This window comes from Cercospora beticola, chromosome 1 (genome assembly GCF_033473495.1).
Source record: "Cercospora beticola chromosome 1, complete sequence".
In the NCBI taxonomy this organism is placed as follows: domain Eukaryota; kingdom Fungi; phylum Ascomycota; class Dothideomycetes; order Mycosphaerellales; family Mycosphaerellaceae; genus Cercospora; species Cercospora beticola.
Window position 1 is genome coordinate 3,909,451 of NC_088935.1, and position 26,298 is coordinate 3,935,748.

The 26,298-nt window shown below is 52.1% G+C and overlaps 9 protein-coding genes across 9 annotated transcripts; 4 read left to right on the forward strand and 5 right to left on the reverse strand.

Annotated features, from left to right (window-relative positions):
- Positions 1 to 1,641: 1,641 nt before the first annotated feature.
- Positions 1,642 to 3,051, reverse strand: RHO25_001570 (uncharacterized protein; the record flags this gene model as incomplete). The annotated part of the gene is made up of 1 exon (XM_023594182.2): positions 1,642 to 3,051. The coding sequence occupies one exon, from the start codon at positions 3,049 to 3,051 to the stop codon at positions 1,642 to 1,644; it is 1,410 nt and encodes a 469-aa protein (XP_023460292.1).
- Positions 3,052 to 3,809: 758 nt separating this feature from the next.
- On the reverse strand, positions 3,810 to 7,940 carry RHO25_001571 (uncharacterized protein; the record flags this gene model as incomplete). The annotated part of the gene is made up of 1 exon (XM_023594183.2): positions 3,810 to 7,940. The coding sequence occupies one exon, from the start codon at positions 7,938 to 7,940 to the stop codon at positions 3,810 to 3,812; it is 4,131 nt and encodes a 1,376-aa protein (XP_023460285.1).
- Positions 7,941 to 8,753: 813 nt separating this feature from the next.
- On the forward strand, positions 8,754 to 9,287 carry RHO25_001572 (uncharacterized protein; the record flags this gene model as incomplete). The annotated part of the gene is made up of 1 exon (XM_023594184.2): positions 8,754 to 9,287. The coding sequence occupies one exon, from the start codon at positions 8,754 to 8,756 to the stop codon at positions 9,285 to 9,287; it is 534 nt and encodes a 177-aa protein (XP_023460284.1).
- Positions 9,288 to 10,354: 1,067 nt separating this feature from the next.
- On the forward strand, positions 10,355 to 10,876 carry RHO25_001573 (uncharacterized protein; the record flags this gene model as incomplete). The annotated part of the gene is made up of 1 exon (XM_023594185.2): positions 10,355 to 10,876. One exon carries the CDS (start codon positions 10,355 to 10,357, stop codon positions 10,874 to 10,876), a length of 522 nt encoding a protein of 173 aa, XP_023460287.1.
- A 364-nt stretch (positions 10,877 to 11,240) lies between these two features.
- RHO25_001574 (uncharacterized protein) lies at positions 11,241 to 11,909 on the reverse strand (the record flags this gene model as incomplete). Its single annotated transcript, XM_065602124.1, has 1 exon — positions 11,241 to 11,909. The coding sequence occupies one exon, from the start codon at positions 11,907 to 11,909 to the stop codon at positions 11,241 to 11,243; it is 669 nt and encodes a 222-aa protein (XP_065458196.1).
- A 710-nt stretch (positions 11,910 to 12,619) lies between these two features.
- On the forward strand, positions 12,620 to 13,336 carry RHO25_001575 (uncharacterized protein; the record flags this gene model as incomplete). The annotated part of the gene is made up of 1 exon (XM_023594186.2): positions 12,620 to 13,336. The coding sequence occupies one exon, from the start codon at positions 12,620 to 12,622 to the stop codon at positions 13,334 to 13,336; it is 717 nt and encodes a 238-aa protein (XP_023459602.1).
- Positions 13,337 to 13,869: 533 nt separating this feature from the next.
- On the forward strand, positions 13,870 to 15,588 carry RHO25_001576 (uncharacterized protein; the record flags this gene model as incomplete). The annotated part of the gene is made up of 3 exons (XM_023594187.2): positions 13,870 to 14,043; positions 14,099 to 15,151; positions 15,205 to 15,588. The coding sequence occupies 3 exons, from the start codon at positions 13,870 to 13,872 to the stop codon at positions 15,586 to 15,588; spliced, it is 1,611 nt and encodes a 536-aa protein (XP_023459609.2).
- A 3,833-nt stretch (positions 15,589 to 19,421) lies between these two features.
- RHO25_001577 (uncharacterized protein) lies at positions 19,422 to 21,056 on the reverse strand (the record flags this gene model as incomplete). Its single annotated transcript, XM_023594188.1, has 1 exon — positions 19,422 to 21,056. The coding sequence occupies one exon, from the start codon at positions 21,054 to 21,056 to the stop codon at positions 19,422 to 19,424; it is 1,635 nt and encodes a 544-aa protein (XP_023459608.1).
- A 1,410-nt stretch (positions 21,057 to 22,466) lies between these two features.
- On the reverse strand, positions 22,467 to 25,952 carry RHO25_001578 (uncharacterized protein; the record flags this gene model as incomplete). Its single annotated transcript, XM_023594189.1, has 1 exon — positions 22,467 to 25,952. The coding sequence occupies one exon, from the start codon at positions 25,950 to 25,952 to the stop codon at positions 22,467 to 22,469; it is 3,486 nt and encodes a 1,161-aa protein (XP_023458473.1).
- Positions 25,953 to 26,298: the final 346 nt, after the last annotated feature.

Sequence of the window (26,298 nt, forward strand, 5' to 3'; positions counted from 1 at the left end):
AGGTGCGCAATAGGTGGATGTGCAGCAAGCAGAGAGCTGATGCCATGGATTTCAGGATGTTCGTCAAGTGGGGGCACTCCAGGCATATGGAATAGGTATATTGCTCACCGGACACCAATCACAACGTGTCTTCGAGCCCTATAACAGCAAGGAATGGTGGTGAATTTAACCCTAAGCGCACTCCGCCTCAGCTCGTGCAAAAAGACTTGCAAGTTGTGACTGAGATAGGTGTGCAATACAACAGACGCAATGGAGGTCTCATTTAACCAAATGTGCAAACGCCGCGATTCACCAAATAGAGGCACGTGAGAAGAGAGTCGATGATGATGGCAATGACCATAATGAGTGCAGTTAGGAGAGGACGGCCAAGGGTCGAGTACGTGTAATGCATCCTCATCTGATCAGTCAACCGAGATCGAGAGTGGAGAACCAGGATGTGTAGCTCGCGGTTGTGGAACATTGAAAGCTTCAAACCTTGGTCTGTGCTTTTACGCACGCTGTCCGATGTTGTTGGTTGCACATGAACATGGTAAACAACAAACCGATTTGCCATTACAATGGCAACTTCCATTTTCCAAGGCGGACTCCTCTGCAATGGCTACGTCAAATCAACATATAGGCCTTTTTCACAAGCGCAATGGTCCTCGGTGTCCTCGCATTGGCAGCCCAGGAGAGCTCTTCATATCATCTATTACGATCCCAACAAATGCTCAATTCAGAAGGATCATGCTGGTGATGGAATCTGTGATTTCTGCAACATCGGTTCCATAGAGGATGACAACGACAAGCTCAGCCCAATGTATCACGAAAGATATGGCGCAAAACGTTCTTGCTCTTAGTGGCGACAATACTACTCCGATCTGGATCACATTCAACCCCACTTCAGAAGGTATCTGCGAGAAAATCCAGACCTCAAGGACCGACTTTCTAGCATGTTGGAAAGTGTAAGGGCAATCGAATCAAGAGAGCAAGTTCCGATAAAATACGCAATCGACAAGTCCGTAAGTCACAAGCCGGAAATAGAAACGATGCACCATCCACAATGGCGTCAGACCAACTTGATCAAGCTACTACAGGAGGACTTGCAAATCGTCAAACGTTCGAAGGGGTGGAAATGTAATAAGCACAGGGTTGATACCATGGACTGGTTGCTCTGGTCGGACCCGCATGCATGGAAAGAGAAAGAACGGGAACGAGAACAGGAGCAACTTTACGCGTCTGGGAAGAGCCCCTACCGAACTGTGGCCGAAGCTACCTATCACTGGTTCAGAGAAAGGGGCTTTGACATCGGCTGGCGTCCAGACGACCAGCCCCAACGAAAAAGACACTGTAACACCCTTATTGGAGACGCTGCGACAGTGGGAAGCTTTTCAAGATAGTCCGAATTCGGTATCTTGCTCACACGCTAAAGGGCCGTTACGGCACGCGTTGACGCAATAGGGTGTTCTGGTGGTTCGAAACACTGGAACGACTGCCTAATACCTAGATGACCCTCTACGACTGTACGCATAGTATGTTTCTGACGGCGTCACTGGTCGTTCCTCCGATACTGCAGGGGTTGGACACAATGCCAGAGGGAAAGCTGTGCGACAGTGGATGGAATTCTACCTGGAACGACCGCTCCAACAACGAAGCAACCTCTTATGACCTGTCCATTCCCCTCGCCTTCTCTGTGCCCTCGTTCTCATCATCGTCACCGACAACCAATCCATCCTCGCCCTCCTCATCCTTTCCTCCCTCCCACCTCGTGGTAACAATCCATCTCATCTTCTGCGTAGCCTCTTCTTCCTTATCCTTCTTCGGCTTACCACTTTTCTTCTCCTCTTTCTCTACTCTCTTCTCCCTCTCCCTCGCAAACTTCTTCGTCTCTTTCTCCAGCTCTTTCTCCAGCCTTTCCTCTTCCTTCTCAAATTCCCTCAGAATCCTCTCTCGATCCCTTTCAGAAAGATCCTCTCCTCTCCTCGCCAGTTTCGTCTGCAGCTTGGTTCTTTCTTTCTCCAGGAGAGTATCTAATTCGTCGAGTCTCTCAGCAGCTTTTCGAGAAGAGTTCTCCGCTTCACGCTGTTCTTTCGTCCGTTTCTCAATGGCTTTCTCTCGTTTCTGAACTTCCTTCTTTTGTTGTTTTGATGCCATACGCTGCGCTTGCATTGTGCCCATCTTCGCAAGAAGATTGGTCGGCGGAACGAGGGCGGGAACGTTAAACTCCAGCGGAGCAACATAGCCTTCCAAGGCGCGCATACGTCGTGTTCGAGCGTCTTCTTGCGGCACCTGATGACGACTTGGGCCTGCATGATGCTCTTCCTGACCTCCACACTCCAACTCCTCCACCACCCTCGGCGGTAACTTCAATTGTGCCGCACCGGCTTCGCCACCAGAAGCATAACCCACACGACCCAGCATCTCTTTCGTCCCGCAGATCTTCACAAACCAACCCTTAGGCTTCCAGAATTTCTCGTTCGCCAGCTTCAGAAACTTTCTGGATCTTGCAAGACTCGCTGCAGCACTACTCAGTCCCGCCGCGATTTCCACTCCCATGCCAACCCAGGAGACGATCGGAAGCCAGTATAAGTTTCCCATTATTTCTCCGGCAAGACCGACAGACTCGAGAGCAGGATTGGCGACCCACACGGAGTTGAGATTGTCGAGGAAGGCGAGAAAATCTGTTTGGGAGATTTGAGAGGTGGTTTGGAGGGAAGGAGGGTATGATCGGACAAAAGGGGAGTGAAAACTTCCTTCCGAGGAGCGCGCCGTCTGGGGAATCACGATCGGGATATCTCTTGGCGCTTGAGCCAGCTGATGCTGCTGACGGGAGTCATAGCAGGAGAGTGCGTTGAGACTGTTAGGCCCAGAGCTTGATGAGGGTGACGGTATGATCGGTCTCCGCGGTATCGTTCCTGGGCTGAGTTCCATGTACGGCGGTGGTGGGTTCATGCTTGCGTCCATCACGTTCTGGGACGATGCGAATACCGTTGGAGCATCTCTTCCATTCTCTCGTGTCCCCTCTCGTTCTGTGTCGTAAGGTCTGACAATCTGCAGCAAAGATCTAGACATCGTGGCCAAAGTGCTTCATTCTCAGGTAGAAGATGTCGAAATCATCGAACTCGACGTCTTGAGTATATATCTTTCGCCCATCATACCAGGCGGCAGTGACGTCGCTGCGTGATGAACGCAAACGAGCAGGATCGATCATCCTTCTCAGCTGCTGCATGCCCAGTGCATCGCCAATAGCTGAAGGATCTTGGCGTGCAGGCCAGCGGTGTATGGTTTTGCAGCAAATGTTCAAGAGCGCTGAGTCTTCGCGTCGAACACAATCTTGTAAGGTCCTTACACAGCGTGGCTCGTGAAACGTCGTTCGATCATTTGATTGGTGCCCCGGACGCGCTGCATCAAGAAGGATCAATTGTGTGCGCGGGCACCGCGGAGGTGGTAGGCGGTACAGCGACCTGTCAGTATGCTGGACAAGGTTTGATAATCGGAGGCGACGAGTTCTGTTGATTGCTGCGCCTCATACAGTGTTTGAGCCACGACGCCGTCGAGTCTGTCTGTCCATGTCGATAAGACGCGTCTTCTGCCTTGACACTGGTCTGTTGCGGTGAAGGATGCACATCCCGGAGATCCTGTATCTTGGCAAGTCGTCCGTGGAAGCAGTTGCTTCGCTCTTTGCAGGAAAGAGGGCTAGAGACATGTCAACATATTTACAAGAGATATGTACAGATCTATCTCTATAACTCCGACACTTGTGTATCCAAAACTTCATGTTTCCAGGGTATCATCACATCATTATGCAATCAGTTGGACAGAGATCGCCTTTACGACCACCATAACCACTTTCTCCTCCTCGTCGCTTTCTCACTCCCCTGCTCGCTCTCATCAATAACCATCTGCAAATCCACGATATCATCATCTTCGTCGTCCTCGTTCCTCGCCATCCTCTCCAGTTTTGCGCGGATGGCCGGGTCCTGCTCCATCTCCTGCCAAAGCTCTAATTCCAGATCTTCCGCATTTCCATTTCGATTGCGATGCCATTTCGTGAACTTCCACGGCGGCCAACACCTCGCCAGCACCAAGTTTCTCTTCGCAGCAGCATACACCCACTCCATCGTACATAGCACTCCAAATGCCAGCAAAAGTGTCAGCCACCACATTGGATCCTGGCCAAAAACGTACTGGAATCCGCCTTTGACGTTGTAAGGACTGATGTTGTTCCCGTAGACAGCCGACATGAAGCCATTCCACGCCCACCAACCGCCAACAGTGACGAAGAAAGATACCGCAACGATGAGAGTCTTATAATGCGCTTCAACGACCAGACATTTCCAATTCGTCCAAACGATGCCAAGACTGAAGCACAAATCTCCAAGTGCAAAGAGACCAGTATCGCCCATGACATTGTAGCGACCATAGGAAACCCAAGAGACGAACCAGACGATAGTACCTTGCACACACGCGTGAAACATCCACGCGACGTACATTCTCAGGTTCAAGCTGCGGTTGCGCTGCCCGTGCACGTATAGCTCCGGTATAGCTAGCAGAGTATCCGGACGAAGGTCCTGCTCGAAAATGCCTGGCACGATAACGCACAAGCTGGTGAAGAGGGTATTGAGGACTGTCAATGACCACATCTCGTAGAGAGAAGTACCAGTAAACCCAGCGTGTTCGCAGAAGTATGCTTGCATCAGGTAGAAGAACATTTCCTTCCAGAAGGTCAGGAGGATGAATTTGGCTGTGCGGATGTATTGGTAACGGCCGTGGACGAGAAGGAGACGCTGTAGGAAGCGGAATTGAGCGATGCTGAAGTCGGCGACGCGTGCAGCTTGCAGACCTTCCTTGCCTGAGATACCAACACCAACATGCGCACTTTGCAACATTGCGACGTCGTTGGCACCGTCTCCTATCGCCAACGTCAGGCCTGGCAGCCGAGCGCGGATGCCTTTGACGATGTCGGCTTTTTGCGATGGCGATGCGCGACAGACGATGACGGAGTCGACGTTGGCGATGAGGGTCGTAAAGAAGATGAGACGGAGCTGCGTGTCAGTGTCAATGACTGCAAGAGTTTGCCCGTCCACAACGACCACTCGATGACTGTCGGTCTCGTGTACAATCTCGCTCATCTGTCTTTGGAGATCGCCCTTGGTGGTGTCCAAAATGTAGATCAGCGAAGCAGGCTGACAGATACGGGCCGAGTGAGCAATGTTGATAGCCGTCTCGCGTTTGTCGCCTGTCAGCATCCAGATGCGAATGTTGGCGCGCTGCAATCTATCGATCGTTTCGGGCACACCGTCCTGTAGCTTATCCTCGATCGCGGATGCGCCCAACAAGTCCATGCCTTGTTCAATAAGCTCGCCGGCAGCCTCGATACGTTCTTGCCTGCTTACAAGAGAGGTTGTTGCCTCCTTGTACACTTTGCTCCACGTCTGGTACTCGTCCGAATCCACATAGTTGTGAGCATAGAGGAGAGTTCGCAAACCCTCTGTAGCAAAATCATCGATGTGTTGGAAGCATTTCGAAAACAGCGCCGCATCATCCGTGCGTTCCGCAGCTTGTAAGTCATCCTGAAGGCTACCAGGATCGAAGCTGATTTTTGGCACCTCAAGCGTTGCTCTTCCTATAGCCATGGACGGTCGAAGCTCAGTTGACTTCGCACGATCGATCGTCATTGATGGACGAACATCCATTGAGCTTCGATTGCGCAGAAGACTTGGTCTACCGCCAAGACTGTTCCGGCCTTCCTGCTGCATACTCTTCCGGAGCTGTTGCCTGCCAATATCCATACTGCGACGAACTTCAGCCGATTTGCGCACCGCCAGCTCTGATTGACGCAATCGTGGAATGATTGCACTGTCGGCGCCCTTCGTGACGAGCCAGATCTTGCCATCAGGACATCGTACAACAATGCTCATACGCTTCCTCTTGCTGGTAAACTCAATCACCTCCAAGATCTCGTACGCTTCCCTTGTCTGATCCGAACCAGTGCCGACCAGAAGCTCGATACGCTGGGAAGAGCGGTTCACAAGCAAATGGCCGAGCTCTTGTGCAGCACGAACGAGTGCCACTTCATCCGGTGATGAGGCCTGGAACTCAATTTTGTCGTCTTTGACCTCAGGTAGGGCAGTGTGACAGAGCGCCATGCCGAGAATGAACTCTTTCGCCTTGCGTGCCATATTCGAGTGCGGATCATTTGAAATGAGCTGCATCAGTTCCGTGGTAGTTCTTTGTGCTTGCCAGTATTGCCGGATCGACCTCCTCGACAGAGCTTGCGAAGGTCGCGGGTCGTGTGCAACAGAAGTTGAGCGCGATGTCATTTCTCGAGTTTCAACAACCAGTCCCGGGCCAGGCTTCTCGCTGCAGTCCGTGGAGATCTTTGAACTGCTGCTTTCGGTGCTTGAAGGCGACGAGTCCAGTCCATGTGTCCACACAATGCCGCCAATGCTCATTGCGCGGAAGTTCATGATGTTGTCCGTGAGTGTTCCGGTCTTGTCAGATAGAACATAACTGATCTGGCCCAAATCTTCAAGTATCGTATTCGTGTTGCAGCTCATTGGCGTATTCGAAGTCTCGTCGAACATTTCCACATCACTCTGTACCATGAGCCTCTGCCCAACTTTGACAATCTCCAAGCTCACGTACAGAGCGAGGGGAATGACGTTGTTGAACATGATGAGGAAGCCGATGATGATCTGCTGGAAGCCCGGCGCAGCATCATTGAGATACCAAGCGCCGGTCTCAAAAGAGTCGTGCCATAGCAGATAGCCGCAGGATAACCCTATAGAGAGCACAACAACATAGAAGATGAGCGTGAGGACTACCTGGTTCGCATACCTCTCCAGTCGAGGAGTCTTCGCGGCCGCGTGGTGATTCGAGTTCATGCGGATCTTGCACTCCTCGCCAGTGTTGATCACCAATGCATAGATGTAGCCAGTGTTCCGGAGCACGCTGCCTCGGAAAACGACTTCGTTCAGGGTCAACGGCATGGACTTCCCGTCAATAGTAAGCTTGCCATTGAAATCGTACAGGTCTTTGTTTGGGTCTTCCACGCGTAGGTCCGCTTGAACATGTCTCAGATCAGTGACACTCCCGCATCTGTTTAGCAAATCCGGCAGAGCTTGCTTGCTCTTCAATGTTGTTTCGCCATCCAGTGCCATGGTCTCGATGAATGCTATGCCATTCTCGCCATTGCTGTACAACAGAATGACGTCTGCAGGTACGGGCTCGTCACGCCTGAGCTTCAGAATGTCGCCAACCTTGATATTATGCCATCGAGTCTTGCAATCCCATGTCAGCTCGTCGTCTTCATCTTGCTCTTTCTCCAAAATGGGCCCCGCATTGCGTGTGCCAACCCATCGCAGCACAGACAGCTCGGAGATTGACCTCGTCAATGGCCTCCTTGCCTCTTCTTGTTTGTCCACATGCTCTTTCGGACGCAGAACCCTAGCAAGCTTGTTGTTCTCCACCTTGTCCATGCGGTGTCTGCACCAGTCATCGTAGCCCTCTTTCAAGATCGTGATGAGTATGAAGAAGGTCAATGGCAGGATCGTGGTGTAGTTTCCCGTGGTACTTAATCCAGGGATTGCTTGAGGCACGCCAATGCAGATGAAGTAGAAGTTGTGCAGCCTCGTCGCCTGGAAGAAGAACTGCTTAGGCACAAAGTCCCAGATGGTGTAGCGACTGGATCGGATGGTATTCGATAGAAAGGCATGTCCCCTCCGCTCATCCAGCAGCGGCTTCTCATGGAACGCCCGCAATGGAACATGTCGGCCATCCTTGGAGGGAGGAAGTGGTTTCTGGCGCAGTAGGAGCTCGATGATGTATCGTTGGTAGCACAACTCGGCGGGCTCGGCGACGTGCTCTCTGAACCATGTCGTGCCCTTCTCGGTGCATCGTGCTATCCTCCCAGGCCTGTCGTGGCCAACACCACCACCCTGGCCGTCCGCGCGTCCCATGGTCGCCGTCTGCCGCCGCTGCTGGCCGTCCAGTCTGGGGTTACTGCAGCAGCCGGAGCATCTTCCGTCTTCCGTCGTGTCCTGCAACGAGCGTGAGTGGTCCAAACGAGTGACACCGAGGGTATTGAGCAAGAAGAAGAAAGAAGGATGGAGTAGGAGGAGGTAAGAATGGAACTGGCGCGTCTCACTGCCCGCCTCAATTGCCTGGCATTGCCGCCACGACTCGCTTACAGCAGACTACAATAGTGGCACCCGGTGGCATGCGTTCTCCGGCTTTCGCTTCTCCACACACGTTTGCAAGATCTGAAGCGTGTTCCACTTCATCTTCCATCATTGGGTAGAGAGTGCTGCCGTCGGCTGTCTTGAGAGTCCAGACCACATCCGCTAGTGACAAGACTCTGTCGAACACGCTGATGAAGAGCTAGACTGCGCCAAGATGACAGCCACAGCAGCACCTCGGCGGTTGTGGCAGCGGGAGCATTCAGCCTCATGCCAGCCGCAAGTGCAACCACTCGAGTACAGATATGAGGCCATGCGGATGAGAGCAGGACTGTAGGGCACACACTGTATTACAAGATCTTTGTGGCCGGCGGCGTGAAGATCTTTCCAGGCCAAAATCATCCGGCAAGCTTCACCAATGAGCTTGCGCAGTGAACGCCGTGATCAGCCTCAGCTCAGCGGCCAAGGAAGCTGAACAAGGACCATGGCAGCGACGTCTGTACGAGCGGCAAGTTGTTGATCATAAGACGCGCGACAGTCCATCCTGTCCCACCCTGCAACCCAGCCAGAAAGCCCCACCAGCGACCAGCCAAAATGCAAGACACACAGACAGCAAACGGCAAAGAAACCAGCCAGAATGAGCAACCCATCCACATACGCATCGAGCAGATCATCCGCGCTGCCTACCACGCCATCAACGAACGCGACTTTGCGCCCACCTCAGAGCCCTGGCAGAGCAGCTTCTCCCCCAATTTTGCCGATGACTGCAGCGGCATTCCGCACGATGCCAGAGTCTACATCGCCAAGCAGTACCCTGGCGACATGTCCGACCTCGATATTGACCTACACGTCTCCAAACTCGTGACAAATCTCCAAGCATTCTTGCACGTCGAGCAATTCCTTTCCAATGCCTGTCCGGAATATCGCTATGAAGTTGGCGAGGAGATGCAGGTTTCTGTTATCCGGAAAGCAAAGTATGCTTCTGTCATTGCACATGTGCATATGCTTGGACTCCCGCCAGGAACCAGAAGACCGAGTGTGACGTTGTTCGAATTTGAGAGGGATGCGGATGGAGGTTGGTGGTGTGTGAGGAGTAAAAATATGCCGGGGCTGCATCAGATGGATTGATGGGAGTTGTGCTCGCACAATAACTCCGCGCTGGGCGTTCGCACTCTGAGCGTCCACTGTTGAAAGAAGCGAGCTCGACGTCGCTTGCAAAACCGGTTTCGCCGGTCTTGCTTTGCTACACCAAGACCAGCTTTACTAAAAGCACGCCCACAGCGACGATCATCATGACCAAAATCCGGGGCCCCGGACTCGTCCTTCTCGTCCGCCAAACTGCAAGTCCGCTCTGTTGATTTCTCGCTTAGAACCAGCTAGGCTGTGGGCGAGTGAATCCGGCAAAGATCACATTGGCTTTGACTTCATCCTGCGTTGTTCCTACAGTGCAAGCGACGCCTTGGCACATATTGCTAGCAGACTAATGAGAAAAGCAAACGCTACGGAAAATTTCTCCACACACCCGACGAGCACCTCAGCTTATCGGAGTCATCTACGAAGGATGCAAGCTGCATAGGATCTTCGACCAGGTCTTGGCGTTCCTCGATTGGTGCATTGGTCGATAGCTTAACAGCATTGCTTCGCCTGCCTGTTTCGGCTTGGGCAGTTTCAGCCAGAGGTAGGTTCTTCCACCATCCAGCAAACGTTATGAGAGACATCTGACTACTGTGCATACAGAGCTGGTCGAAGGATATGTATGAGACACGGGAACTCTGGCTGACGACCAACGATTATGGTATCGATCTGCCTCCTCGGTCCGGCGAAGGAGATGAAGCAGTTTCATACCAAGACCAAGGATACTGGAGAGGTGGAGGGAAGAGCGATCACCAGCGCGACGAGTGATATCGTTCGTGCAAAGCAGAGACACCACCACGGAGTATCATGTCGCACGAATGGTACAGGTCTCCTGTCGAAATGCCCAGCGATCTTACATCGTCGCTAAGACAGGCGGTGACAGATCAATGGCAAGTCTGGACAGTGTCAGCAACGACATCTCAAGTATAAAGACTCACTACCACGTCCATAGATGCGCACAGCAAGAAAGAACAGAAGCTCCAAGTTGCATCATCAAAGACTCAACTCTCCACTACTATTCCCCTTCTCGCTCAGCCTTCACCTTCCAAACATAACTCATCATGCGCCTCTCTCTCCTGGCCACCTACCTTCCCTTCGCCTCGGCAGCCATAACCTGGAATCTCGTCAACCGCAACCCCAACCCCAGCCCCGACGAAGCAGACGCCTACGACCGCATCACATCAGCCATGAACGCCGCGCTCTCTCGCTGGGCCATACACCCCCGCATCACCAAATCCCTCTCCGTCAGCTACGTCCCCGGCGTCCCCACCGCAGACGCCAACTACGCGGGCAACATGCGTTTCGGCTCTGACCGAGCTTACATGACTGAAGGAACAGCATTGCACGAGATCGCTCATACTTTGGGAATCGGACAGACGGGCGCATTCTTCGATCGTTGCGAGAGAAACGATTGGCCTGGGGCGACCAGATATTTGCAGAGTGTGGACGGGCCGGATGCGAGGCTTTCGTGCTATGGGCAGCATGTTGGGCCGTATGGGTTGAATTTTGATAATGAGTTTAGTGAGACGGCGTTTCAGAGGCATGTGGAGTTGATTGTGGCTATGTTGGATGATGGGATGTAAACAGGTGACGTTTTGGAGATATTTCGGGGGACTTGGAGTTCGGACGACTGATGGAGGAGTGGAGGATTTGAGTCATGATCACTAGTTTGTGGAGTGTGTTTCGTAGTTTTCTGCTATTCCTAACGACTTGCTACGACGCTCGACGACTGTTTCACACACCTGTTTTGAACGTTTCATCAGCCAAAATTAGCTTTCCTCCGGTATCTTTCCATCATGGCATATTTGGCGAGTCTTCTTCGCGCTGAAGCAAGTCGGAGTGTAGGATTTGCTCCAAGGCGCGCGGATGGATCATTCCCCCAAATTTCATTCTCACATGTCCTCAAGACCTCCCCATACAATTTACTCCATGTCCTCCTTCTCTGCGTCATGAACGTCCTGGCCAATGGTGAAGAACAGAGTATAGCGCCAGAATGATGACCACTAGTACCCCGATTAACACCATCGACACTTCGAGACTGTGTCGGCGAACACTTTGCATGAAGCTATTGCTTCGTGCTCCACTGCCATGACTGGTACGTTGCACTTCGATGTCTTCCCAATAACGTTGGAAGCGAGTGTTCTCTGAGCGTTCGAATGGGTGGCCTCTGTTTCTGTCAGGCTGGTCACTGCCGTCGTAGCGTGGTGGCCGGATCGTGTTGGATCCACTGTCAGTGCTCGGTGTCTGAGGAGGTTCTTGGTGCGTCGATGCCTGATTGTGGCTGATATTGGGCTCCTCTGCGGCATTATAAGGTGGCGGCGCGTTGTCGTGGTGTGTTGCGTAGGCCGGAGGCGGCAGCGCAGGTCGCGAGTGCACACTTGATCCGTGTCCTCTTGGACATAGTGTTGGGCTGCGCGGGCGGACCGTGCGGCAATAGTCTGATCGCATGTCCGCTTCTTTGTTCTTACTGCGTCCTCGGTGGTATAGCAGCAAGGTCTGGCGATGTCCGCTTCGCGTGAGGGACGTATACAGCGCTTGAAGGCCGACCGCACGGAAGCCGTGCTCGCATTGTCGTCCGTACTTTCTCAGGTCTGCGACAAGGTTCTCGAGTCCCATGGTGAGCAGGTCAATGGAGACCACAATCGTGGACGCCGGGGGCCGGTGCTTCCGAGGTGATGATTGATTTATGGAGCAGGAAGAGTCCTTCACATAGCATTCTGCTCAATGTATCGACTCATGGAGTCAAGCTGCGTCTTACCAGTTGACACAAGGTATCGAATATGTTGCTGCAGCGACAATCAGCGTTGTTCTTAAGAGACGGTTATGGCTTGGCGAGGTAAAGTTACCAGATCATCGACGTTGCGGTATCGCTCGAATTCATAACGAGCATACTCCCGCATCTCGCGGCGAGTCGGCATTGACGGCGGGATCTCTACGCGGATATAAGTCCAAGACACTTCGGTGTATACATGTCTGCTGTACTTACTGTTGATAGTCCGAATGCACTCTCGCCATAATTTGATGACTTTTTGCCGTTGGAGAAAGTGCTCCAGCGTGAGCGTCTTGCCGGAGAAGCGCACTGCTCTGTCAGGCGATACTGTGGCACATCGCCGCAGCGTGGAGTACATAACGGCCAGAAACACAGCAGACTGATGAGTTGACCGCGAGTTCTCAAAGGAGATGAGGTTTTGATCTCGTCGTCATTGTCGGAAGCTGCTCGTGTCGAGACCGCGATGGGCCGAGTCTTGGCGAACGCGTCTTCCGATTCTACGCGTCAAGCACGACCTTGAAGCTACACCACCATCGACATCTCGCCACTCGGCGCAATGGGCAAGCGGAAGAGTGCAGATGAGGTCGAAAACGAGCCCTCGTCTGGACAGATCGCGTCGCGCGGTCATGGCATAATTGAAGCTGTCAATAAGTTATCCGAGCAAGACTTCAAGGCAGCTTACCTCGCCGAAGAGGACTGGTCACAGCTTGCGAACGTTGACAGCAAATTTCATTTTGCGAAGACTTTGAGCCAGGACGAGTTGCAAAAGTGCTTCGACCTCATCGAGCGGACCAGTCGCCACGACTACGAGCCGAGTAGCTTCGGATGGCACCCGAAGCGAAAGATGCGTGAGATGAAGGAGAAAGAGATGAAGTACATCATTTTCAAAGACTGTCCGCCTCAAGACTCGTCTGAGGCCGGGATAAGTGGCTTTCTTAGCTTCATGCTTACCCATGATTCAACGCCATCAGTCCCTGTGCTGTATATCTACGAGATCCACCTCGATAACGGCACAAGAGGCAAAGGACTTGGTAGATCTTTGATGAAAATGGCCGAAAACATTGCGAAGAGAGTGGGAGTGGAGAAGGTCATGTTGACTTGCTTCAAGAGCAATGTGAAAGCACGCGCGTTCTACGAGTATCTGGGATATGAGATGGATATTTGCTCACCCGAAGACCGCAAGACGAGGAACAAAGTCGTTAAGGTTGACTATGTCATCATGAGCAAGGACCTGACGAGTCCGGATATTCGGGACAACGAAGACAGTGATTGAGGCATAGGCACGAATGGCTTTCTTAAGCAGACTCTTCTCGACACATCGCGATACGAGCCAGAAGCTCGAAACAAGACGGCGCGCTCGCGATGTTCTTGCTCAGAAGTCAGTCGTTTCACGCGGAGTACAACGACGCTGCAAGCTGTACACAGCGTTACTATGAGGCTGAGGCCCTGCATCGCCCGTGTGCAGTTGTGAACCTGCGTCGCCAGTCCGAGGCGATGTGGACGGGATTATCTCATGACAAACGTGAGCATCAACCCAAGCCTCAACCATTTGAACTACCAGCTCGGAACTTCTCGATATTGCGAGATGAACTTATACAAGATCAACACCAGTATTCGTTGTTGTCGAATCTTGCGGTCTTGGTAAAACGGATGGCCAATCTTGAGTGGACGTTTGTCGATCGGCAGAAACGCTCGAGATAAATCTGTGCCAATCTCAACGAGAAGCAGCCATATACTCGACTGACGGAACATCAGGTGCTCCCAGAAGCGGTCTGGTCGTCGCAGGTCTCGCTCACGAGTGGCAGTATGGCTGAGAAATCCGCGAATGTTAGCGTCCAGGCTGCATCGGTCCTTCACGAATCGACCCTGATTTCGAGCTCCTCAGAGCAACGCACAACCCACTATGCGTCTGGCATCAAGCTCGTTCTGACAACAGTTGGACTCGGCTTGACGATTTTCTGCATTGCACTCGACAGTACCGTGAGTTTGACCACGGATCTAGTGCTGTTAAGAGTACTGACTTTGCCCTGTGCAGATCATCGCGACCGCCATACCAAGCATAACTGACGATTTCTCCTCTATCAACGACATCGGCTGGTACGGGTCGGCTTACTTTCTGACTACATGTGGCTTTCAGCTTCTCTTTGGCAAGCTATACACCTTCTTCTCCCTGAAAGTGGTCTTCGTTGTTGCACTTTCTCTATTTGAGATCGGTTCCGCGATCTGCGGTGCAGCGCCTACGAGCACCACATTCATCATCGGCAGAGCTATTGCAGGATGCGGATGTGCAGGATTATTTTCAGGCGCGCTGCTCATCATCGCGGACACGGTCCCTCTGCGATCAAGACCGACGTATACCGGCCTCCTGGGGAGTGCGTATGGTATCGCCTGCATCATCGGTCCTCTTTTGGGGGGCGTCTTCACAGACAAGCTTAGTTGGAGGTGGTGCTTCTGGATCAACCTTCCTGTCGGAGTGGTGACAGCCGTGTTCATCATATTATGCTATCGACCCGCCACGAATGCCGCCAATGTCCTGCCACGAGGATGGAAACAAGCTGCCTTGCAATTCGATCCCTTGGGGACACTGGCGTTCCTTGCCATGGTCGTCTGCCTGGTTCTAGCCTTACAGCTGGGTGGAACAAGGTACGCATGGAGCAACGGTCGGGTCGTTGCCCTACTGGTTGTCTTTGCAGCTTGTCTGATCGCGTTCGTACTTCTCCAGGCCAGAGGAGGGAGTGGCACCACCATTCCACTCCAAATATGCACACAGAGAACGGTCGTGGCCAGTGCACTGTTCTCCTTCTTCGTCGGCGGGAGTTTTTTCATTCCGGTGTATTTCATCCCCGTCTGGTTCCAGGCCGTTCGAGGGACAAGTGCTTTCAGTAGCGCCATCCGGATTATTCCACTTCTTCTTTCATTGATTGTCATGTGCATCCTGAGCGGCAGTCTGACGACACTCTTCGGTTACTATACTCCCTTGCTCTGGCTTTCTGCGGTCCTGCTCAGTATTGGCGCTGGCCTATTGTCCACGTGGGAAGTCGATAGCTCGCGGACGGTGTGGATCTGGTATCAGATTCTGTTCGGATTGGTATGCTGATTTGTTCTGAGGCAACGACCAAAAGCTGACATGTGTGGACTTAGGGCGCCGGCGCGGGCTTGCAGCTACCACTGATGGCGGTGCAGAATGTGCTTCCCGAGGACTTGATGCCCATTGGAACAGCGATGATCATGTTCAGCCAGACTTTTGGTGGCGGAATCTCTGTGTCCGCTGCACAAAACGTTTTCACAAATCTATTGCTCGAGGAGCTGGACCCGATTTTCCCGAGCCTTGACCGATCAATCATTCTTTCTTCGGGAGTCACGAATGTGCAGGAGTTAGTCCCGGACAACCTCTTACATGCTGTGCGGTTGGCTTGCAATACCGCGACGACCACGACCTTCGTTATTAGCATCGTCATGGCTTGCCTAGCGGCTCCAGCTGCGCTTGCAATAGAGTGGAGGAGTATGAAACGGAGCAATATCTGACACTCGGCCTGCCTTGCGAGGCTACATGTCTCAAAAGAACCTCTATATTGATCAAAACACAAACGGGACTATTCTCCACTTGACTACCTGACAGTATTCATCCCAAGCGCTACCATATTTGGCACGACATCTGACCTCGTCACGAAAGCAACGATGGACCACCATGGCAGTCATTATTATTGCTTCAGCATAAGGGAAGATGTGGCCAGCTCCGCAGACGATGCACGAGGCCCACGTATACACGCTCGAACCAAAATAGTTTGCGTGACGAGCCCAACCCCAGAATCCTACGCAGTTATTGTCAGCTCGAACGTTTGGGTCTAGCTCGACAGCATACCTGAGCACAACAGCAAGGACTGGTGAATTTTGCCGTCGGAGGTACGATACTGCACTCTTAGCACCTCGACCTTCTTGCCCCATATCTGGTTCTCTCCGTCGGCGGCACGCGATGAGCTCTTCTGATCATCGACCACGTGTCGCATGTACCATCCGATCAGAAACAAAACAGTCAATGCGAGACATCTTTTCGTAGGCAATTCGACGGGATGCGTCATCAAGTATTGAGTCTGCAGTGTCCAAAGGTGAGGCATCATCGCTGCAAATCCATAAATGCTGTAAAATGAGAATCGTTCATACGATCCATCAAGCGTTTCGAAGAACCTATCAGTATGAGCGTTTGGACATCTTCATGGCGCAGCGAAGACGAAACTACGGACCAATTCTCGTACCAAAAATACTCGACAGTGATGGTCATTCTGAAAGCAACGGCCAGAGCCATGGACGCTGTCATCTTTCCATGCTTCTCATACTGCAGCGCAGCGAAAGATAGGTCACTGTATCTCAGTCAGCCCCCAATGGCATCAATCTTGAAGAACATGCACACTCACATTAGTGACCAGGTCAATATACCTCCTGTCCGACTGGCGTTGAAGTGTTTCCAGTCGAAAAGCTGGCCGGAACGTGGATGCAGCTCGCCTCCATTGAAAAGGTCATACCAAAAATATCCTTCTTTCAATCAGCTTCTGGCTGATCGAGAAGTGGGATTGTCTTACCAGTCAGAAACGTCTCGCTCTCAAGATCTGGCGAAATTCGAGCTTTCAACCAAAAAATAGCGACTAGGGCTCCCGAGTACAAATTCGCGGTGGCAAGAAGCGGACCCCAATTGTTTGCAATATAGGTTGGATCGATGAGCGACAGATACGAGCAAGCAGCTGCCACGACGATGGACACCGACCAAGCTGCAAGGCCGTTCAGCCGATAGAGAAGACGACGGCCTCCTACCGTCCTTGGTGCCGCATGCAGAGGCCCAGGAAGAAACGCATAGAGCACCGCTTGCCAGCCTACATATCCCAGATAGACCGCAATTGTACTCGCAGTCGGTCGAGGGGTTCTGCTGGCGAAGAACGATACTGGACCTTCTTCCATGAGAGACCTCACAGCGATTTCGAGAGATGCATCGAAATCTTGATAGGCTATCTGATAGAAGGCCAGAAAGAGAGGAGATCCTGTCACCAACAAGAAGCTTGCGATCTCGTTGAACAACATGTGTTGTCCGCCTTTATCTTTGCCATCCTTCGTGGGAAATGCAGGATCCGCAAGAGCATCTTGTCGTGTCTCGGTTGTGGTCTGTTGCATCGCGGGTTGAAATGCTGGTGGAACGATGAAGATCTGCAAGATCGAATTGTTGTCGGGTCTTCAACATTTCCTGGCTTTCGCAGCATTTCTACCCCTGGCTTCACGGCTTGACAGAAATCACTGCTGGAAGCATAGTCTCGCTTGTGGGCACGACATCTGCACACATGATAATCCACATGTGCAGTAGGGCTGACCAAGCTTTGGGTGGTTGGGAACGTACGGATGCGTGGAGTCATTCCCCGGCTACCAGGTCTTGATGCAGGTCGTTGACCGCTAGAACATCCGTCGATATGCCGGCATGGACATGCTCGTTGCTTGCCTCCGCTATCGCTGGCGAGACGCTTGCTTGCTTCTCGAAGGTGATGAACTGTGGCTCATTGTAGGCACGTATCCAGAGCCAAGACAAGACGTTGACAGATGGTATCATCCGAGCAAGAAGAGCGACCTCTTGGCTGCGAAGAAAGTTGAGTGATGCACAACCAGACACGACTCTCATGTGTTTCGTCCACTTTCGTTCGAATACATCATGGATCTCGTCCTGGACTTGCTCGATCCCATTGTTCTGGACTCGGTATACGCCAGCGCAAGGTCTTCATTGAAATTACGGGCCTGCCAAAGTGCTGACGAGCAAGTGGACGTGTCTTTTGCTTTCACAGGGAATCGCACTCTAGCCAGCACTCCATTATGTGTTCTGGCCTCTGACTCCAGTATCTGGCAACGTAACGACATCCGGCGACAGAGTATCAGCATCTTCCTGTTCACGCTGTAAGAGAAAGACTCTTGTCAACCTCACCACCTTCCTCGTACTGAGAACGACTCTAGCATCTCAAGCTTCAGCCTCTATCTCATCCTAGGCACAATCTGCTACCACCTGAACTTCGATCGGCAATGGAGAAACGACCCCAAATTCCACAAACATCAAGTCCGAGAAGAAATCACAGAATCTCTCACAACACTATTCTGGCTCAACTTCTTCACTGTCCCGATATTTCTCGGCCAGATTCACGGTTTTGCGAGGATCTATCCCTTCGGCGAAGCCAGTCTCACATACGAGATACTGCAGTATCCATTGTTCGTCCTGTTCAGTGATGCCGGGATGTATTGGCTGCATCGAATGTTCCACGTTCCAGTGCTCTTTCGGTGGATGCACAAGTATCATCATTAGTACGAGAGCCTTCTCCTAAATCATGATGGGAGGATGACAAATGCTGACAAGGCGACTCAGTTACGTTGTGCCGACGCCCTTCGCTGCTCACGCTTTCCATCGCATCGAGGCATATATTATGAGTCTACCGATCTATGCCTTCAGTTACATACTGCCAATGTCGAATGTTGCACAACTGGTGGTTTTCGTCTGGACTTTTGCCTGGACTTTTCTGATGCGTGAGTACACTTCTCGTCTATGACAGTTCTGACATTGCTTATGCCTACTAGATGATAATCGGGATCAATTCCATACAGTCCATCACAAAAACGTCAACTATAACTTTGGCCAGTTCTTCTCGTTCTTCGATTGGTTGTTTGGGACATATTGGGATCACAGCGACTTCTTTGCCGGTAGAACTGAGAAAGAGAAAACGAGTTCTTCTGCCGTTCGCAGGGAAGGAAAGGATCGTTCATAAAGGTCCGGTTGAACCCACTCCTGAACAAAATAATCTTGCTACTCTCAAAGTGAATGTGTCAATTATCATCCAAATCACGTACAAAGGCAAGCGGCGTATACTTGCGTGTTCGTATCATCCAACTCATGCCGACATCGCTCCGGCATGTCTTGTTTCACAAAATTGCCCGAAGCGGGCACTGCACAATATCGCGCAAGCAACCTGGTTTCGTGGAGAATGGTCAGAACCGACGAGTTGGAAGAAGTCGCAGCTCGCCCCGTTGACCGCCATAATGGTACCGAAGATCGTCATTGTCACAAAGGAAGGCATTGCAGCCTGCTTGCAGGACCCTGCAGCCCTGAAGATGTAGGTCATACATGACACAGGCACTCAGCCGTGGTATCTACGCTTGAAGATCTGCTCTATGCGGTCATCATCGCGAGGCGACACGGAAGAGATAGCGACTACACCGTGTATACGAAACTTCTGCGCAAGAAAGGGTGGGATTGTGCCTTGCAAGTGCACGTCGTAAAATTTGATTCGAGCAGGCTAGATAGTTATGGCTATGTCGATATCTCAGCGTTCAAAGGCCCGAATTCAGTCCTGCTTAATGCTATGCTCGCCCGATGAGGCAAATGCATCGCTTCCTCCATGTGCAGAGTCCCGTCTATGAGCTTCCCGCGAAATTTCGGGTGGAGCAGGTCTCGACGCTGCAGTCGGTAACAAGTATTCAGCTGCAACAATGCATTGCAACCAGCCATACAAGCCCTTCACAGGCCACACGTCCCAGACGGAATGCAAAGCCTTGCCGATCCATGTCTCCTTGTCGAAGGGCAATCTCTCATCATACTTGTCGACAGGCTTGACCTTCTCGTAAAGATTCGGCAACTTCGAAGCATGGTATTTGGCACGCAGTTGATCTCGTCCTCGGCGATCGAATATGTGCCAGAATTGCTCTTCAGTGTAGAATGTGTGAGCGTACAGCCACTTTTGCCCCCCACAAGCTTGGATCTCAGACTCCAGTGCTTTGTTCCAAGCAATGGCTTGTGCAGGATCTGTAGAACCTTGACCCCAGATTCCAAAAGACATCATCATGTCTTCCGTGGGAGAAGTGGATGCTGAGTCGGCGAGGAGGCCCTGTGTCGTCCCATTCGAGTCCCCTCCCACGCGTAGCGGACAGAGCCAGATTGGGTATTGCTTGAAATTTTGGTCCAGATAGTCAAAGAAGTTCGAGGCTTTGCTGTATGGAACGGCGACATCCTGGACAACATACTCCCGAGCAAGATCACTTCGGTGCAGTGCATGATACATAAGTCGCGTGCGAGAATATTGATCCAGTAACCAGCGGCTCACACGGTTGAAGGGTACAGCGAAATAGCGATAGGTATATTTACCCATCCAAAAAGCTCCTCGATCGTAACGGAAGAGGTAGTCGCGAATCGGTATGATCTCGGTCCAAGACCTCTCCTTGATACTTCGATTCTCGGCGTTGATGTAGAACCACTGATCTCGCGGCCTGAAATACCTTGTCACTTTGGCATCAGCATCGATGTTCGACACGAGCTTGCCGAGACACAGGACACCTCTATCGCGTGCAAAGAACATCGCGTCAAGGTAGTGCAGGTCTTGTTGTTCTTGCACCAATTTCACGGTCTCCATAGCTTGCTCCATGCTGTCGACTTTCAGATATGTCAATTCGACATTTGACTGTGCTGGAATGAGTCGAATCGTCAATAGTGTGACAATTCCTAGTGTCCCAAACGAACACGCCGCTCCATGGAACAAGTCCGATCGAGTGGTGTCCGACGCAGTCACGACTTCGCCATTGCCCAAGACCATCTCCACTTCTTCGACAGTTCGATAGAAGAGTCCGTAGCGAAACGAGCTGCTTTCACCTGAACTACCTGAGAAGCCGCCGCCGACAGTAATACCAGGAAACTCCATGACAACTGGCGGAAGCAAATCGTGCTGCAATGTATGTTCGACCAAGACATCCATCGGCACGTTGGGCTGGGCATAGACAAGCCTTCGTTCGGGATCGACGCCCAGCACGGAGTTCATCTTGCTGATGTTGACGAAGTTGCCTTCGCGGAAAGGCGATGTGCGAGTACTGTTGGTAGACCCATGATAGATGCGGAATGGAATCTCTGCGGCGTGGAAGTCTTTGACCTTCCTGGAGACTTCTTGGACAGCTTCTCGATGGTCCTCGTAGCCTGTCAAAGCGGCAGCCATGATTCCGAATTTCACTTTTGTGGTCCAGGTTCAGTTGGGGAGAGTTGTTCAATTTGTAGCGTCTAGAACATGACGTGGCGCTCGACGGGTGCTACATTCACAGACGCAGCACCCGCAGTTTGCTGCATTGGGCAATGCGAAGCCATCGTGCGACTTCGGCCGCCTACTTTGGGAGGTCAGTATTCCATGCATGTTCCAAATGCTTACCGCCGTTTGGTATCAACCCAGCGGTGTGAAGTTTGCTCTCCATGCTGTATCAGGCGATTGCATAACACGCGTGCGTTAGCGAATAGCAAGTGGCACTGGAGGTCGAACCAACATATAAACCAAGAGATAATGGCTTATCGTACAACCAGTCCTAGAAACTTCGGAGCCGCGATGACGTAGAACAGTTGAAGTAACCACGCTAGCGCGTCGGAAGTGAAGTGTGTTCAATGGTATGCAAAGGACGCAGCTGTGGGAAGGAAGAAGGAAATGTTGATGCCCAGAAAGCCTGGGACGGAACGGCAGAAAGTTTCCCCTCGCGTCACCCTATGCTGCAACTTCCAGATCCAATCCAGAGTAATCGCGTCCAGGGCGGAGGCCTGGAAGCATGATCTGTCATTCATCGACTCTCAAGCAATTGAATGTAGCGCCCTCTGGAGACCATCGTTCAGCCATGTGCAAGCGATCAAGAAAAGGTCGTGAAGGTCAAATTAGCAACATAGGACATGGCACCTTGAGGAGAAAAGCGACAAAAACGTGCAGTCCCAATGTGGAAAGTCACAGTCAAGAGACGAGGCAGCACATTGGGGAGTATTGAATCGGTTCATGGTCACTTCACTGCCAAAACAAAAACCTTGAACTCATGGGTATCTCATGCTCGTACTTTTATCTACGCCCTCACTCAAACTCAAACGCCAAAACAATCAATTCGCAAGAAAACAACCCCCCCCCCCCCCCCCCCCCCCCCCCCCCAAGCCATCATCTCTCTCACTTGCCACAAACAAACTGGTTCGGAAGGAAACACTCGCTGATAGAAACGCAACAGCTCACAGATTCGATGTACAGGTGCTCAAGGCGACGCTCCCATCAAAAATCTGGAACTTTGCAGGATTCATAATGTATGATTTTCTGTGTTGTTTTCAAGTGTTGCACGACGAAAGAAACTCTTAAGAGTTCGAGTTCGATGTACAGGGGCTCACGGCGCCCTCCCATCAGCAATTCTTGAGTTCTTCGCGTGTTTTTGTGTTGTTTTGTGTTTTATTGTCGGGCAATGAAGATGGTGGCTTGTATGTGTGTTTCTGAAGTTGTGCAGGGCAAGACGCTGGTATTGCGGCATTCGTCGTTCGCAAGTTCTTCGTCATCCAGTGATTTTGTGATGTGTCGATGATGGCTTTCATGCGATCCTGAACAAAGCTGTTTGCTTTCTCAAAACCGTCTACGCTGTGCTGGGTGAGAATTGGAGTATCGAGACTGCGAGGCCCAGTTCGATGGACCCGAGAAGCCATACGGCTGGCGCGGAGGCTGAATCGACGTGCTCGTATGGTTGGGAGACCGGTACTGAGGCTGAGAGGGAGCCTGGTACTGAGCCTGATGATAGGTCTGATACTGAGGCGGATGAGGAGACTGGAATGGTAGCTGAGGTGGAGCCCAGTGTTGGGGCTGATAAGGCGCCTGATACTGAAGCTGTTGAGGAGCTTGGTACTGCAGCTGATGAGGAGCATGGTACTGAATCTGACGAGGAGTCTCTCGTGTATCCGCATGGGTAGATCGGAAGGACAAGTTCTGAGCCTGTCTTGGCATGCTAAATGCGCTGGATGTACTCGGCGAGCTGACTGAGCTCGATTGACCAAGGGCTTGTTGCGAAGCCTGCGTCAGTGTGTTCGTGGACTCTGATGTGGACACCGCAGCACTTGGGTCCATGTTAGCGGCTGCGTTCAGAATAGAGGACTGTGTAACGTCGTTGTGTTTTCGCCGCTTTTTCTGTCCCTTCTTCTGCTCGATTACATTGCCACGACCGCCGCGAGTGTTGCCATAGAACCATTTCGGAATTATGCGTTCGTCGCTGTCGGTCGCTGTGTCGTTGTCGGCAAGCGTCGGGAGACTGGCTGTGGGCGACGTTGGTCCATTTGTGCCAGTCGTGGCCTCCTTCGGTGTGATCGTTGGCTCTACTGTATTGTCGGTAGCATCAACAGACTCAACATCCTCGACGTGTGTTCGATAATAGTCGTACTCGTCGTCCAATTCGCCTGGGGCATCCTGATCTTCGCCTCCATCAGGTTGTGAGTCGCCATATTCGCCATCGTTTTTCGCTTGGCTGTCCGGTACTCCAGCATCGTTGCCATCACTCTTCTTGGACTCATCATCATCGTGCCCGCCCTGATCACCTTCATCTTCGTCTGGTTTCTGGTCATCATCACCATCATGACCGTCCTGATCACCTCTATCGTCTTCTGGCTTCTGGTCATCATCACCAGCATCGTCCTGGTTCGTGTTCGGACGGCCGTTTCTCCAGCGATCAAGCCAGAGTTTGCTGTACTTCAGGATAAGACAGAGAGTGCGAAGCTCTTTAGCGATATGCTCGGAAGTGAATGTCGCTCCATCAAGGGCTGACTGCTGCTCTGCTGCGGCCTCCGCGAGCTCTGCGAGCTCTGCGAGCTTGGCCTTGTGCGCACGTTCGAGTTTTCCGTAATGATATAGGCCATTCTTGTGTTCCTTGTCGATTGCCTCCTGCTGAGCTTGCTCGCAGTATTGCCGCAACTGGCTCGGACTCATCGCTTGCTGTTTCGCCTGCTCAAGCTCCTTCCTGAGATCAGAAATCTTTGTGTTTCGATGTGCGAGGGCTTCCTGATGCTGCTGAACAGCACCATTAGCCTTCTGCAGAGCTTCTTCCTTCTCGTCCAAGGCCCGTTGCATCTTGCTGTCGTCTCTCAACTTGGCATTCTCCGCCTCCAGTTCTTTGACCCTCCGAGAAGCCTTGAACCAGCCGCTTTCTGCAGGTGCTTTCGCATTTCGGGCATCCTCCAGCTCGCCCCGCAATTTGTTGACGGACTTCTGGCTACTTGTCAGGTCACGATCCTTTTGTAAAAGCGTCTCCGCGGAAGAATGCTGTTTCGTCAAAAAGCCCGACTTCTCCGCGTCCAACTTGTCAGCTCTCTGTCGCTCAACCTCGAGAATAGCCCGGTCTCGAGATAACTCGTTCCTAAGCTGATGACTGGCATTCTCCTCTGTTTCCAGCTTGCCTTTGAGATCCTTGTACTTCTTCTTCAACGAGCTGTACTTCTGCGCGACCTCAGAAGTATCGCCTGCGTTTTCAATGGTCTCACGAGCGGCGGAAAGCTCATATCGGACCTTCTCCAGTTCGTCTTCATCAGCTTTGCGCAATTTCTCAGAATCCTCCAGCTTCTTCTTGAGCTGCTCTACCTCGTTCTGCGACAAATTGAGCTTCTCTTTGTCCAGCTGGGCACTGCTGCGTAGCTCCTCAAGCTTCTTATGCGCAGAATCACGTTCGTTCTCAGCGTCCATGAACTGTTTATACACTTTCCAGTAATCGTTCTCCAGCTGCTCCTCTACGCCGAGCGCTTTCGCTTTTGCATCAATTGCCTGCTTCTGAAGGTCTGCAATTTCCAGCTCGAGACGCTCATTGGTATCCTGGAGCACGGAGGATTCTTTCTGCACGGAATCAAGGCCTTCCTGAGCGAGCTTAAGCTTCTCTTGCAGGTTCTGATGGACGGATTGTGCGTCCTCCAGCTTGACTCTGTCTGCATTTGACTGCTGTTCGAGCACCTCAATGCTGCCTTGAGCCTTAGCGAGCTGTGATTGGGAGGAGTTGAGCTGGTTTTGAGCACTGAGAAGCTCCTCACGAAGCTCCTCGTTGGTAGATTGCTCACGTCCCAGGTTCCACTCCATGCCATCCAGCTGCTTCTGGAGCAACTTCTGCTCGGTCTGAGCATTGGACTGCTGTCTCTTCAGCTTCTCTTCGAAGCCCTTCTGTTGAGACTCCGCGAGCTCCCGGGCGCGGTCGAGGTGCTCAGTCGCAACCCACTTCATTCTGCCGACATCATATAGATCCTTTTTCAAGGCGGCATTCTTGTTCGTGAGTTCGGCATTCTCAGTTTTGACAGAGGCAAGCTCGGCTTCACTGGCCTGAGCGGCCTCACCAGCCTTGCGAGTGAGTTCCTGCCGCTCGGCATCGAACTCGTCCCTCCGCGAATCCATCTCTTTCTGAAGCGCCTGCTGTGCCTCAACCAGCTTTTCGTTCTTGCCAGTCATTTCAGAGACGCGAGAGTGAGCTTTATCACATTCTGCGGTACTGGCATCGAGCTCGGCCTTGAGGTGATCGAATCGAGCTTGAACAGACAACAAGTCGTTCCGAGCCTTCTCGGCGGCAGCCTTAGCATCTGCTTCCGAGTTCTTGGCCTTGGATTCAGCCTTCTTGAGAGAGTCGACGGTGAGTTTCAGATGGTCGAGTTGGTGCTTGTTTTCAGCTTGATCAATGTCGAGAAGTGCCTCACGTGCCGCTTGCTGTCCGTGCTCCTGGTCATCGATGGCGGCGTCGAGCAGATACTCTCCATGTCGATTGGCACCGGTGACGTGAACGCGCCTGAAGAAGAGGAGGCCAGAGATGAGGAGCAAGAAGAAGATGAGGGTCATCAGCCAAGAGGGGAAGGTAGTCGTGGATGGAGGGGAAGAGATTTCGGGAATGTAAAGGGTCGGATCCATCGTCGAGAAGAACTCGGGGATGGTAGTCGACGGCGCAGTGATGTCGGCAAAGGGTGCGCCCTCTCGCGGCGATGGCAGCGGAGCTGCAGAGGACTTAGCAGCGTCCGAAATCCTCTTGGTCTCTGCATCCTGCAAACGTGAAGCGATAAAATGGATGAGGCAGGTAAGCGGGAAACCGAAGATGCCGCTCATCTTGGCGGCGGTTCGAGTGGTGTGCCAGACAAGGCGGAACAGTGCTCGATGTCGAGTGGTGCGAAGTCGATGTGTTGTTCGGCGATGTCTGGGGAGCAAGTTGGAGGAGAGAGGGAGGGCAGGTAATAGAAACGCGAGGGTGGGGCCCGCTAGTGGAAAGTGTGTTGCTTGGCGCCGAAGTGAAGACTGAAGTGAAGACTGCAAGGTAAACACTGGTCAAGCTTCACGCGCGTTCACCGCGCGTTGTACAACGGCTTTGCTCTTGCAGCACTAGTGAAGTAAAATGTTACGTGCTTTGTATTTATGCCATGATGATAGCCACATATATCGCAGATTCGGTCGCGCA